This window comes from Neopelma chrysocephalum, unplaced genomic scaffold, assembly GCF_003984885.1.
Source record: "Neopelma chrysocephalum unplaced genomic scaffold, ASM398488v2 Primary Assembly neopelma1_22, whole genome shotgun sequence".
Taxonomy (NCBI): domain Eukaryota; kingdom Metazoa; phylum Chordata; class Aves; order Passeriformes; family Pipridae; genus Neopelma; species Neopelma chrysocephalum.
In genome coordinates this window covers 16,466,633-16,479,253 of record NW_020897689.1, presented here as the reverse complement: position 1 = coordinate 16,479,253, position 12,621 = coordinate 16,466,633, and the positions used below count along the sequence as shown (strand labels likewise).

The window sequence follows — 12,621 nt, the reverse complement described above, 5'->3', positions numbered from 1 at the left end:
TAAGCTATGTGCTAACAGCAAAGTGCATAAGCAAAACAAGACCTACTAATACTCACAAAAAGTTCTGAAGAAGGTTAAGAGAAATTATTACTTCTGTGGCTACCGATTTCTTGCACAGAAAGTGATACTCATTCCTCACAAAAGTAGCTATAATAAACAGTTCTCACACACTGAGACAAAGTTTGTCATCAAATCCTAAATGTAAAACAAAACAAGGTACTCCCAACTCAGTGCAATAATCAAGAAATGACGCTGAGGCTCCTTTTTGTCTTCTCTGCTTCTTGATGTTTGTGCCACACTTGCAAAAAAGTAAATCTAAAGAGGAAGAGGTCAGAGTGACAAAGCTACAGAAAAATAAACTCCTGTCACCACTACTAGCTATTATCCTAGATGTCAGAGCACTCACTTAGGGCTCTACTGTGCAGACAAGTGCCTGAAAGAACACCATAATCCCCATGCTATACGTATTGCAGAAAGGTTCACATTTTTCAACTTGCCTATTGAAATACTGAATACTCAGAGCTGGCATCAGAACTCATATGGTTCACTTCCTAGGGTGATGACCTAAACCAATATCATTAGATACATTTTGCTGTAACCTTGTATCAAATATAACATGAAACAGGAGACACTGTCAAACACAGATAGTTTATGTGAATACCACGAGAAAATCTCACACGACTCAACCCATCTTGTTACATCATCACTCCAAATACTTCTCTTAGCCTACTTAAGAGCAAGGAAATGTAAAAGCAGGATTATCTGACCGAGCAAAGCCTCCCCTTCAGTTGTCCCAGTCAGCTCAGCAGTCCTGAGACCAAATTTAATAGCCTACTCTCATAAGCCTCTGTATCCCATAGCTACAAAGAGCTGTATGTTACATTAATTCACAAGTTCCAGGTTTATAACTAACCTAACTTATGCTGGAAACCTGAAGCTGCAGAAACTACACTTTCTTCTGAGGGTGGCCAAATTTTCCAATAGGAAAAGCCTCAACAACTTCAAGTTTCTGCACCACAGGAAAGGCTGAGGTCACAGGCCACAGAATCTTAGAATCATTTAGGTTGGGAAAGATCTTTAAGATCATCAAATCCAACTATTAACCTAGCGCTGTCAAGTCCACCACAATATAAGCCAATACATTAAGTGCAAAAAGTATTTTAAAAAAATTCTGCAAATTAAGATCACTTAAAAGAAACTGCTATGCAATACCAGCCTTAACATTCCACTTCTGCATTAAACAAGGTTGAGAACCCACAGACAAGCATACAGGTATGTTTTATTTCCAGATTCTGAACATATACATATATATATATACACACACACACAAGACTAAATTACCCTTATAACTTTAGATCCAACATTTAATCTCCGAAGACAAGATCTGAAAATTTAAAAGAATATTTTTAACACAGTAGGACAAACACCTGAAGAGACATAAATTAGGCTAAGGAAACATTCAGGCATGCATTTAAAGACTTAAAAATAATACAGGTTATTGACCTACTTGCAGCATATCATCAACCATAGTCAGAATGTACTGAACAGTCTGTTCCTTGGAGATATGAGTCATCAAGTTTATAAATGTTTTAGCACACTAGAAAAATAAGAGAAACATTAAAATTAATATTAGCAATTGTCTTCATTCCTTTTGATAATATAAAACAGGACCTCATTAATTCACAGTTAAGTCTTACATAAGCATTGAGCATCCCAACATCTTACTTAATTGCAGTAAGAGATGAATACATTTGACATTATCTCACAAAGAAAATTTTCTGTCACATTGATCGTTACCCTTCACAAATTGTTTTATGGCTTTCAAATGAAATAAGTACTCGCTAGGAAAAGTCACCAAGATGCTTTGTTGGAGGTCAGATTAGAAAAGTCTCCCTCAGCGTCCTTTCCTATGGCAGTGAGAAGATCCAAGTAAATTGAAAGAAGAGCAACAAACTCAGACGAAGTACAAGAAGGTTTCAGTAACATGAATGGGAGGGAGGAAGACAGGTCACTCTTGTCTCTTCACTTTCTATATACCTTGTGGACAAATCTTTGTTCCTATTTGAGCTGTGCCTCCTGAACTATTTTACAATTTCAGCAACAGATATTACAGGCTGAAATAGTTTCAACACTACTTCCTCCTTCCCCTTCACTACGTGCAACCTAAAACTGAAAGAGAAATGGAACTCTGAACTGCTACATCATAATTATATAGTGGCATATAATTTACACCATGTATGTGTTTGCTACTACACAAATTATGGTCCATTACATAAGAGTCACACAATACAATTTAAAGAGGAAATAAAAAACCAAAACACAAAAAAAAATAAAGTAGAAAAAAAGGCTGGAAAATTTTTCTACTCTTCACCTACCTCTCTGCCTCTCCCAATCCTCTTGATGTCTGATATTGTGTGCTAGAACCTCAGGTTTCAAGGCTGAGATTCTACTGATTCAAATGTCAATAAAGTGTCTTTGGGCATCCTGCCTCACTCCATAAGGGCTAAGGGCTGATTCAGTCCTGAACCAGCTCTGTCCAATGCAGATACCTTGTATCTTACCAGGCTTAAAATGACACTAGACACCTGTGTTTAACTGAATCCACCTTAGCAGTCAGTGGATTCTATTGCTGGAACTAAATTATAATTACTCAGTTAACTAAGCAGAAACCTCTCTGATAGCAGCCATCATCAATAAACTATAAGGAAAAAAGCTTAAAAAAAAGTGACTCAAGTACAAGTGTGTGCAACTAAGTAAACTGGGATGAGGAAAGACTTGAGTTGGCTTGTCCCACAACAAAGTCAGATGACATTTGATAATTATTTAATAGGTTTTAAAAATAACATCCAACCTATATCCAAGGGAAAAAAAAGAATCAGGATAGCAAGCTTTATACTTATTTCATAACATCTTAAGTGTATACAACCAACAATAAAATAAGAGTTACTATGAAAATTTCCTTCCATCTTCCTCCACAAAAGAGAGACCATTAAAAGAAAGGAAGGTTACTTGATTGCCTTCTGTTTGCAACAACTCCTGTTTTTCTTCTGGACTCCTTTTCTGTTCAAATCTTTGAATAAATTCACAGTCTTCACCTGAAATCATCTGCCCTCTGAAAAACAAAATATGAAACCATAAGTAACATGAAAAATAAGTTTGAAATAACTGTACTGGGTTCACGTGCAAAGGTTTTGGTAGCGGGGGGCCACGCGGTTGGCTGCTATAAGAAGATAGGAGAAGTGGCCCCCGTGTCATACAGAGCCAGTTCCAGCCAGATTCATGACAGACCCTCCACGAGCCAAAGCTGAGCCACACGGGGACAACAGTAACATTTCTGTGATAATATATTTTAGGAGTAAAAACTGCTATGCCATGAGACAGGACTGAGAATATGTGGAAGAAACATATTCTCAGATCAGGTCAGTGCACAAGGAGGGGGAGGAGGTGCTCCAGGCATCAGAGGAGGGACTCCTCTGCAACCCATAGTGAAGACCATGGTGAGGCAGGATGTCCCTCTGCAGCCCATGGAGGTCCACGGTGGGGCAGAGATCCTGTAGCCCATGGAAGACTTCATGATGAAGCCTGCAGGTACGCCTTGAAAGAAACTACAGCCCATGGAAAGCCCACACTAGAGCAGATTTTCTTGCAGGATCTGTGACCCCATGCAGGACCTATGTTGTTACCGTCCCTGAAAGACTGTATCCTGTGGAAAGGTTCCATGAGGGGGAGTTTGTCAAGGGACCTTGGAGGACATCTAGTTCCAACCACTCTGCCATGGACAGGGATGTCACTCATCAGATCAGGTTGCCCAGGGCCCCATCCAGCCTGGCCTTGAGCACTTCTAGGGATGGGGCACCCACAACCTCTCTGGGCAACCTATTTCAGTGCATATTTTGCATATTATGCCAAGATTATAATACATAACATGAATAACAGTCTAATTCACTTGAAATAAGTGTTGAAAAACAAAATTAATTGTTATTTTAAGTTTGCCACAAGCACTGAAGACAATTGTAAGGAGGACAGAGAACATGGCTGCTAATTTATTTTTGTCTCGCTAATTACAACATTTCAGCTTTTCCTGGTAGTTTCACCCTACTTGCACATCATAAGAAATAACAAACAAAATAGTACAATCAGGTACTCTTCAGGTAAGAAAACAAATTGTAAATCAATTAGTCCTAAAAATATCCAAGACTTTAACAGGTGACTGCCATTCCTAGGTAATACCATGAGTGCTTCAGGAAAGAAGATAACTGCGCACATCATCATCAATACAAAAGTCGCTGGGGATGAAAGCATTAGACATTGCTCTGTTTCAGTTATTTCCAAGACTCATCTCCTCTTAATATTTCCACTGAATCAAAAGCCTCTTCCACTTTGCAAAGCTATGTATCATGGACTCTTTTAACTTATCTTTTCCACATTCAAGGTCACTTTTCAGAAGTTCCATGACTAGAGGTTACATTAAAATCCTTGTAAACTTACAGGAAATATTTACTTTTTTTTTCCAAAATCATCTGGATTCTTGAAATACAGAAACAAATAAGATCTACAATGTGTTCTTATCTTTCCTCTAACTTAAATGGTTACATCTTGAGCATGGCCTCATCACAGAGCCATCTTTTACCAATTTACCATTCAAGCAAAGAATATAAACAGCCTAGTACCAGATGTGCTATTCCTGTATTCCAGCTGCTTCATCCTCATATGCACTAAAGAAAGGTAATTGAGATTTACTGGACGGAAGACTCACAAAGCCAGTGGTAGGGTAGCCCTTGACTAATTTCTACAAAAACATAAGTAGTTATAGATGAATTATATATGTTTAGCTGATGATGACCATGCTGCTAACACATGCCTTTTAGATGGACCAGTATTCTTTCTTGTCTATTAAGGATGGATTTGAGTAGTTGTGGAAAGATGAGGACAATTCATCTGACACAAATACTGGATTTAATGACCCATAACTAAAAGCCTCTTATGCTTCAAACAAGCCAGGGATGGATGGATCATATTGATATAAAAGCAACCAGATAAGCTGCTTGTTTATAAGGAAATTGCCACTTATAAAACACTTCAAAGCCAACATAAGGTGAAATCCTTAATTTTTAGCTTTGATGCTGGAGAAAGCCTCAGCTCATGAAGAAAGATGCTTCTTTATAGCCAAGCTATTAGAAGAGGTCTGCCAACTGCCAAGGAAAAAAGCTTTCAAGTTTTTGCTTTTATCCTACATTGGACCACAGGGTAAAAAAAAAAAAGAAAAAGATATGGAGATTGATATTGCCTTGAGAAAAAAGACATTAGGATTTACTATTTAATGCTTTTTTAGCACCATTCAAAAAGACACCTTCCAAGCCACACAAAACATTCCAAGGGATCTGACAGCTTTGTAAACCAGTCGTTAATATTTTATCAGGGAACTCATACATCTGATTAATAGTTTTAGTAATTTCAAATGCATCTATTTCCATTCATCTCATTTTAATATTGAAATAATTGATTAAGTAGTAAACCTCAGCAACCGCTGGAGGGGGAAAAAAACCCAACCAACGAATCATGAGAAAATGCAGAGCAGCCTCAGACAGCTGATATCAGGTCCCATGATCCTATTACACATTTTCCTCATCCCCTTTTCAAAGAGAAAGGAATTTCCCAGCACCTTTAAGAAAACAAGTAACCAAAGTTTCTTTCTATCCCTAACAGGCATTTAATTTGTTATTTTCCAGGATGTGTCTACACAGTCTTTTGTCAACAGACAGAAGTCACTTTGAGCTTCAGCTCTGTCTTGGTTTCAACTGGGACAGAGTTAATAGTCTTCCCAGTGGCTGGTACAGCGCTGTGTTCTAGTTTTAATATAAATCCTTTTGTTGTTGTTATTTTATATTAGCAGTAGTATTATTTCCCCTGCCTTTTCTGTCCTATTAAAATCTCTTTATCTCAATACATGAATTTTCCTTTTTTTCTTTTTTTTTTCCCCAATTCTTTCCCCATCCCCCTGTGGTGGGTGAGGAGTGAGCGAGCAGCTGTGTGGTGTTTAACTTCTTGCTAGGTTAAACCACAACAGGCTGTCTGAGCATATCAGGTTTAGACCAGGAGGCCTGGAACCACGTTTCAAAGCTCTGTGCTTGATATACCAAAGCCTGCCTTTGAGACCACTAGCTACAGGAGAGTAAAATCAAACTGTAAGATTTAGAAAGTATGAATTTGCAAAACCACCATTTTTAAAACCTCTTGGTCTCTTAATATGATTCAGAAACTTGTGACTCCTTCTTTTAATTATGCATTTCCTCCAGTAGCTTTTGTTCCTTTTTTTTTGTTTGAATGGTTTAACAAAAGACACTCTGGAGGTCAGAGTATTTTTGTTTTATTTTTATTTTGGATTTTTTGGTGTTTTTCCGTTGGTTGGTTTTGTTGTTGTTGTTTTTAATATAAAAAAATTTTACTACATCTGCAGCAAATATGAAGCTCATATGAAGCCAAAATTTCTTTTATCCAGGTTTCTACAATACTTTGCATGTACCTAGAAACACTCATTTTATACAATTGCTCAACAGTTTTAACATATACAAACTTGAAATAGTAAAACAGGCTGAATGTACCCTACAAGACCGGACCAGATTTTAAAAAAAGAACCCCACATACTACAAATCAAGAAACTTCTATATTTCCTCTAACATAAGACTGGCTTTTAAAGTCTGAGATATTTAACCACTTTAGAAGGTTCCTCCACTCCCGGGAACATAGAATAGATACTTTAACATCAGAATTCACAAACATGTATGTGAAGTACTTGAAGACACATGGGAAGCTATTTACAAATTAACCAACAAGTATCTCATCTGATTAAATATGAAGTACTATCAAATGCTGTATGTCTAGAAAACCTACAGTGCAGTAAGATGCAAGTTAAATTCTGAAACAAGTTCATTTTTCTACAGAACTCAAAACCAAACCTATTTCAAGCAAGCCAATACACTCTCCCCAAAGGCATTCTGACACCCTGAGACAAACACTGAAAGCAACCACAAAACAGTGACCTACTGTATTTTTAACCCACAAAGAGCATCCACACCTCTAAACTCCTACAAGTCTCAAGATTCAAAGGCAAGAAAGTCCGTACAGAACTAATGCCTTCAACTACACTTAGTTTCCAAAAGGTTGGCAGACCTACACATCACCTTCCACTGTTCCAAGTTTTGCTACTTCCTTCTCCCTCAGGCACACATCCTAGCTGGAATTCAACACAAAGAAAGGGTACATTTTAGCACCAGAAAACAAATTATCTTTTTCCACAGCCTAATTTTGCAGGGAGCAGTGAACACACTAGCAAACTGATAATATATACAGTTGTAATACCTAAATACCTCACTTTTGTGCCAACCATACACAGAAAAAACATCAGAAGTCAGCAGATGTGTGTTAGCATAGTTTCATGCTTAGTTTACAGTTACAACCTTCAGAGGTGGAATAAACACTATGTCAGTTAATCTTTAGCTTGAACTAACTCTACAAGAGAAGTCAGGCTACTAGAGTCTGACCAACTACTAGTGAGCCATTTTACTTATGCACTGAAGAACAGATAGCAGAAGAGAACTTCCAAACACCTTTCTGTGTGACCCAGACTCCAAAGCTGCAACCAATGCAATCTTTAAGCATCTTCATACACATACAACTGCCACAGTCAGAGGGAAAAAAATTCATCAGAATGTCTTGTGAAGTTTTTTGACTCCAACTACATACATACTACTTATAGCTTAAGGAGCACAAATTATGTGATGCCTCAGCTGATGTGTTAAGAACTTAGAGAAAACAAAAATATTTCCTCTAATGTAAAAACATCTGAAGACTTAAGTATGCCTTCATAGATTTCTATGCAAGTGTACCACACTAAGTGCACCAGCCATCAGAAAAAGGAGCACAAAAGAAAGAGAAGTGTCCTTTTTATTCAGCAGGACCGCATTTTCCTTCTGCTCTAAGACCAAAAACACACCAATCTGAGCTGCCTCTAACAGGTGCATCAGAATAAAGTTTCCACTCATTTAATAATGTGCTTCATTCTGCAAATGAGTCAATATAGCTGCACTGATTGACTTTTGAAGAAATCCCTTAAAGCTCAGTCTAAAAGACACTATCACATCCAAGCCTGTCCATTGTAAAAAGGACATGTCCAACACAAGCTATGATTTTATTTCCTCTTCAGAAGCACAAAAGTTCTGCTGATGTTTTTCAATAACTCATTATAAGAAAACTCCTCAGTCAAGGAACTACAGTTACTTCACGATACTCCACAACCCTCTGGCACCATTTAAGTCAATCCTTGAGCTACCTCAGCCACAGAGCCAGGCTGCTATCAGTAAATGCAAGACACAAGATTACATTCAGTTCATAGTAAAAACAAAGAGGACACACTGTCATTGACATACAAAGTGCATCAAGCATCAAACAGTCTCATAATCTGATCACAAACACCAGCCAGATAGACTACAACAGCTTCTAAAACTTGGCTGGCTCAAAGAAAAGAAATAGCTATATATTCTTCTTTCATAGTTTCCAGAACAAAACGAAGTCTAATTCTACACGTAGAATCCTGAAAAAGAACCCTGCCTCCTGGTCAAAAGAAGCTATATAAAAATTTGGTGACAGATTTATAAACAAAACTCTCCCCATCCTTATACAGCACTAGAGAAAGAGAATCCCAAGAATGAATGAAAATTATAAAAAGCATAGTCAAACAAATATTACTACATTAATATTCAAAATACAACTCCTTGTCAAACAGAACGCTCCCTTACACTAACAAAAGCAACAGATTAATCTCACCAGCCCTACAGTCAAAACCACCCAAGAAGCAGTGAAAGTGTCTCACATTCACTTACATAAGCAGTTACAACTGTACTCCCTCTTTCATCACAAGTAACTGCAAACCTGCCACTAGGACAGCACAGCTGCTCAGGCTTCCTTAGGACACGCTTCCTACCAGATGGATAACAGGGCACACAGTAACAGCAAAAGCCATAATTTGAAAAGTGCTTGGTAGCTGCCACTGTCAAGTTACCACACCATCCCTCCTCTCCTGCCTGCAAAGCCACTGGAGTACCACACTATAAACTGAAGCAGGAACTGATCCATCTTAAAAATAGCCTAGGAAAGAGAAGTTACCTCAGTAGATCAGTTCCTTTATCCAGATTTATAATGCAGATATACAATCACAAAGGGGATAAAATTAATACAATTCAATGAATGGAATAAGCAAGTCTGAGATACATAGGACAGGGCAAAGCAGGTAGTCATTAGTAAGCTTCTACTGGGTTAGCATTTCTCAGCTTGCACGTGTATGTACAGTCTTGTGGGTTATCTTAATACACAACACTTATTTACATATGTATGACAGCAATCTGAAAAAAATTTAAGTGGTGTAATGTTGATAATCACAAAGCATCATCAGTATGGTTTGTACCTCTACAATCACAAAGATTTCTGTCACTTTAGTTACTGAGCAATGAACTATGAAGTAATTTGCTAATATACATGGACCCTCATGAGATAATGGCAATTTACACTTTGTCGATATTTTTATAGGTGCCTCTCATCAGGAAGGCAGGGCTGCAAGAATGTTGCATTTCACTTCGGAGTACAGAGGACTACTGAAAGTCTGTTTCTGCTCCCTGTTCCCTACTTCATGCATAAATCTATCTTCCTCAGTTTGCCCTTATATCCTCTTAGGACAGTATTTCTCTTGCTACTCCTAGTGCCAACATATCCACATCAAAGTGAACTCTGAGCTTACCTAACACACTAGCACAGCTCTTCCCAGACCAAAGTATTTGTTTCAGCCTACTCCCTGATTTACTTGCTTCAATTGCTCTCCAGTACTGCTCTTCCTTGACTTAAGGTACAGCCTATTTTCCTGGACTACCAGTCCACTTTTGCTAGTACAATTTGTATTCCTACAAAAAGCACTTCAGCAATAGAGATAACAGACCTACATATAAGACAATTATTACTGCAAACTTTTCTTAATTCAGTACTCACCCAATAAGGCCAAACTTGAGAATGGTGTTTGAATGAGGAGGGAAAAAATGGACAGTTATACCACACATTAGTGCAAACTTATTATTTGATATTGCTGCGTTGAGTTGGCAAAAAGAGAGTTCCTCATCTGGTAATAAGTCATAGGGAAATTTTCCACAACCATTTCCATTTAATGTGGACTTTTACCAACTACTTCCATGGAACGTTCTTCACTGCAACCTAATGTTCCAACACAGCTTAAAATCTCAAGAAGTCTAACATTAAGAGGGAAAAAATTTGTGGAAAATTTTTACTTACTGGAGATACGACTGCCAGTTTACTTTGTTTGCCCGAACTTCAGCAGCTTTGGCAGCAATGATGTTTGTTGGGACAGCAGCATCTACAGCACCTCGGATATCCATCTTGACTGATAATTAAAATGCACCTAGAAATGCAAGTCAGATTTGAGACCTCTTATGAAAGTATTAAAGACCAGAGTATCTGTCCAATATTTTAAAGAAATATAAATAAAAATCTGTTCTCAGGTATCCTGTTCCCTAAAACCGTACTGAGTACTTTCTGAGAAATCAAAGCTCTGTAAAGTATTTAAAATGTGGATTACCTGAAACAAAAATAAGCCGTATCTACACACTAAATTGTAGCCAATTATAAGTTTGCTAAAATAAAAGACAATAACCATTACTAAATAACTTCCAGTCTTGTAAATCCTTGAACAATGGAAAGAAGTTATTTGAATAAAGGCTACTCTTCTGCAATATCCAAGTAGCCCTACAGTAAACAGAAGTTATCTTCCTTCCAAATCAGGGTTCAAATTGAGTGCATACCCTCCCCACCCTTACACATTAGGACTAATTTACCTCCCCTATTTGTCTAAGAGTATTTAGACATTAGAAACATGTGAACTACAATTTCAGGAAAAAAAAACACCTATAAGTATATAAATTAAAACTCATGCTATACAGACCAACAAGAAAATTAAGATCATTATTGTATAGAAACAAATCAAAAAATAAATATGAACAGAAGCCCTTCATCAGGATACACCACATTACCATAGACAGTGACCTTCACCACTTCTTCCTCCTTCCTTTAATCATCACCTGACTTTGATACCAAAACAAGAACTGTGTTTGCAGAGCTTTCAGACCCAGCTGGAGCTGGAATTCTTTACAACCTAAACTGTACCAAGCCCCTCCATGCAGCCTATTTCTGGACTGTTCTGACCCTCCCTTACAGAGCAAGCGAGAGCAAACTGGCACATTCTGCCCCGTCCCGAGCAAGCACAGCTCCTTTGTATGACAAGGAAAATACGATTCTAACAAGAAAAAAAAAAAAAAAAAGAAAAAAGGAACCATTCTGGACAAATGGAGGAGCAGAACTTTCCTCCCTTTGAAACCACTTCTATGAGCAGACACCCACAAAAGCGGCACCACTACGTCCTTCGATGACCACTGAAGGTTTCCCAGCTCCTACGTGACCGTTTCAGAGCCGCTTAAACACCCCTCGAGGGCACAGTCGGCAGCAACGGTTCCAGGAGTACGGGAGCTACAGTTGAGCCGACGCAGCCGAGAGACGCCCGGGAGAGAGGGGGGAAGAGCCCTGGTCCCGTCCTGCCGCTCCCTGCACTGCCCTCAGACACGGGGCCCGGTACAGCCCGAGCCCTCGGGGGAGCAGCGGAGCCCTTCGCGGCAACCCCCGACCCCGGGACCCACCGCCCCATGGCCCGGGCAGCTCTCACTCACCGCGGGGGCCGTGGGAGGGCAGGCGGAGGGAGGCGGCCGCGGGCGTCCCTCGCAGCCCGGGAGCTCCGCGCACCGGCCGGCCCGGCCCCGCCGCCCTCACGTGACGCCGCTCACGTGAGCGCGACGGCGGCCTGCGAGGGACAACGCGCGGCGGCTGAGGAGGGTGTCTGCGTGGCTGTGTGCGTAATGCGTAATGCATAATGCATAATGCATTTAGAGTACACACACATGCATTTATACATACATACATACATACACGTACTATAGAACCATAGGATGCTTTGGGTTCGAAGGGACCTTAGCGATCACGGAATCGACCAGGTTGGAACAGACCTCTGAGATCATCGAGTCCGACCTGTGACCGAACGCCACCTTGTCAACCAGACCATGGCACTCAATGCCACGTCCAGTCTCTTCTTAAATACCTCCAGGAACGGTGACTCCACCACCTCCCTTGGCAGACCATTCCAATGCCCAGTCACTCTCTTCGTAAAGAACTTCTTCCTAATGTCCAACCTAAATTTCCCTTGGCGCAGCTGAAGACTGTGTCATCTTGTCCTACTGGTGTGTTGCCTGGCAGAAGAGACCAATATCCCCCTCCTGTGGGCAGGGACACCTACCACTGGACCAGGATGCTCAGAGCCTCAACCAGACTGGCTTTGAACAATTCCAGGGATTTGGCAATCTGTTTTAATGCCTCATGACATTCACGGTAAAGAATTTCTTCGCAATATGTAATTGAAACCTGCCTTCTGTCCTTTTAAAGCTGTTACCGCTTGTCCCATCACTACATGCCCTTGCCAAAAGTCCCCTCAGTGCTGTCCCCCAGGGCAAGCTCCTCCTG

General features: G+C 39.7%; 1 protein-coding gene across 2 annotated transcripts in view; it reads right to left on the bottom strand.

The window, feature by feature from the left end:
• The window catches only part of ATP6V1H (ATPase H+ transporting V1 subunit H), a 48,631-nt gene extending 36,763 nt beyond the window's left edge, over positions 1 to 11,868 (bottom strand). The window contains exons 1-4 of one of the 2 annotated variants that reach the window (XM_027673903.1): positions 11,778 to 11,868; positions 10,333 to 10,459; positions 3,010 to 3,112; positions 1,508 to 1,597 (exon numbers count right to left, since the gene is read on the bottom strand). In XM_027673903.1, coding sequence (XP_027529704.1) covers positions 1,508 to 1,597; positions 3,010 to 3,112; positions 10,333 to 10,436 — 297 coding nt within the window. In that variant the 5' untranslated portion in view covers positions 10,437 to 10,459; positions 11,778 to 11,868. Of the gene's footprint in view, positions 1 to 1,507; positions 1,598 to 3,009; positions 3,113 to 10,332; positions 10,460 to 11,454; positions 11,574 to 11,777 lie in introns of those variants that run through there. The other variant, XM_027673911.1, reaches the window with a different exon arrangement.
• Between the last annotated feature and the right edge of the window lie 753 nt (positions 11,869 to 12,621).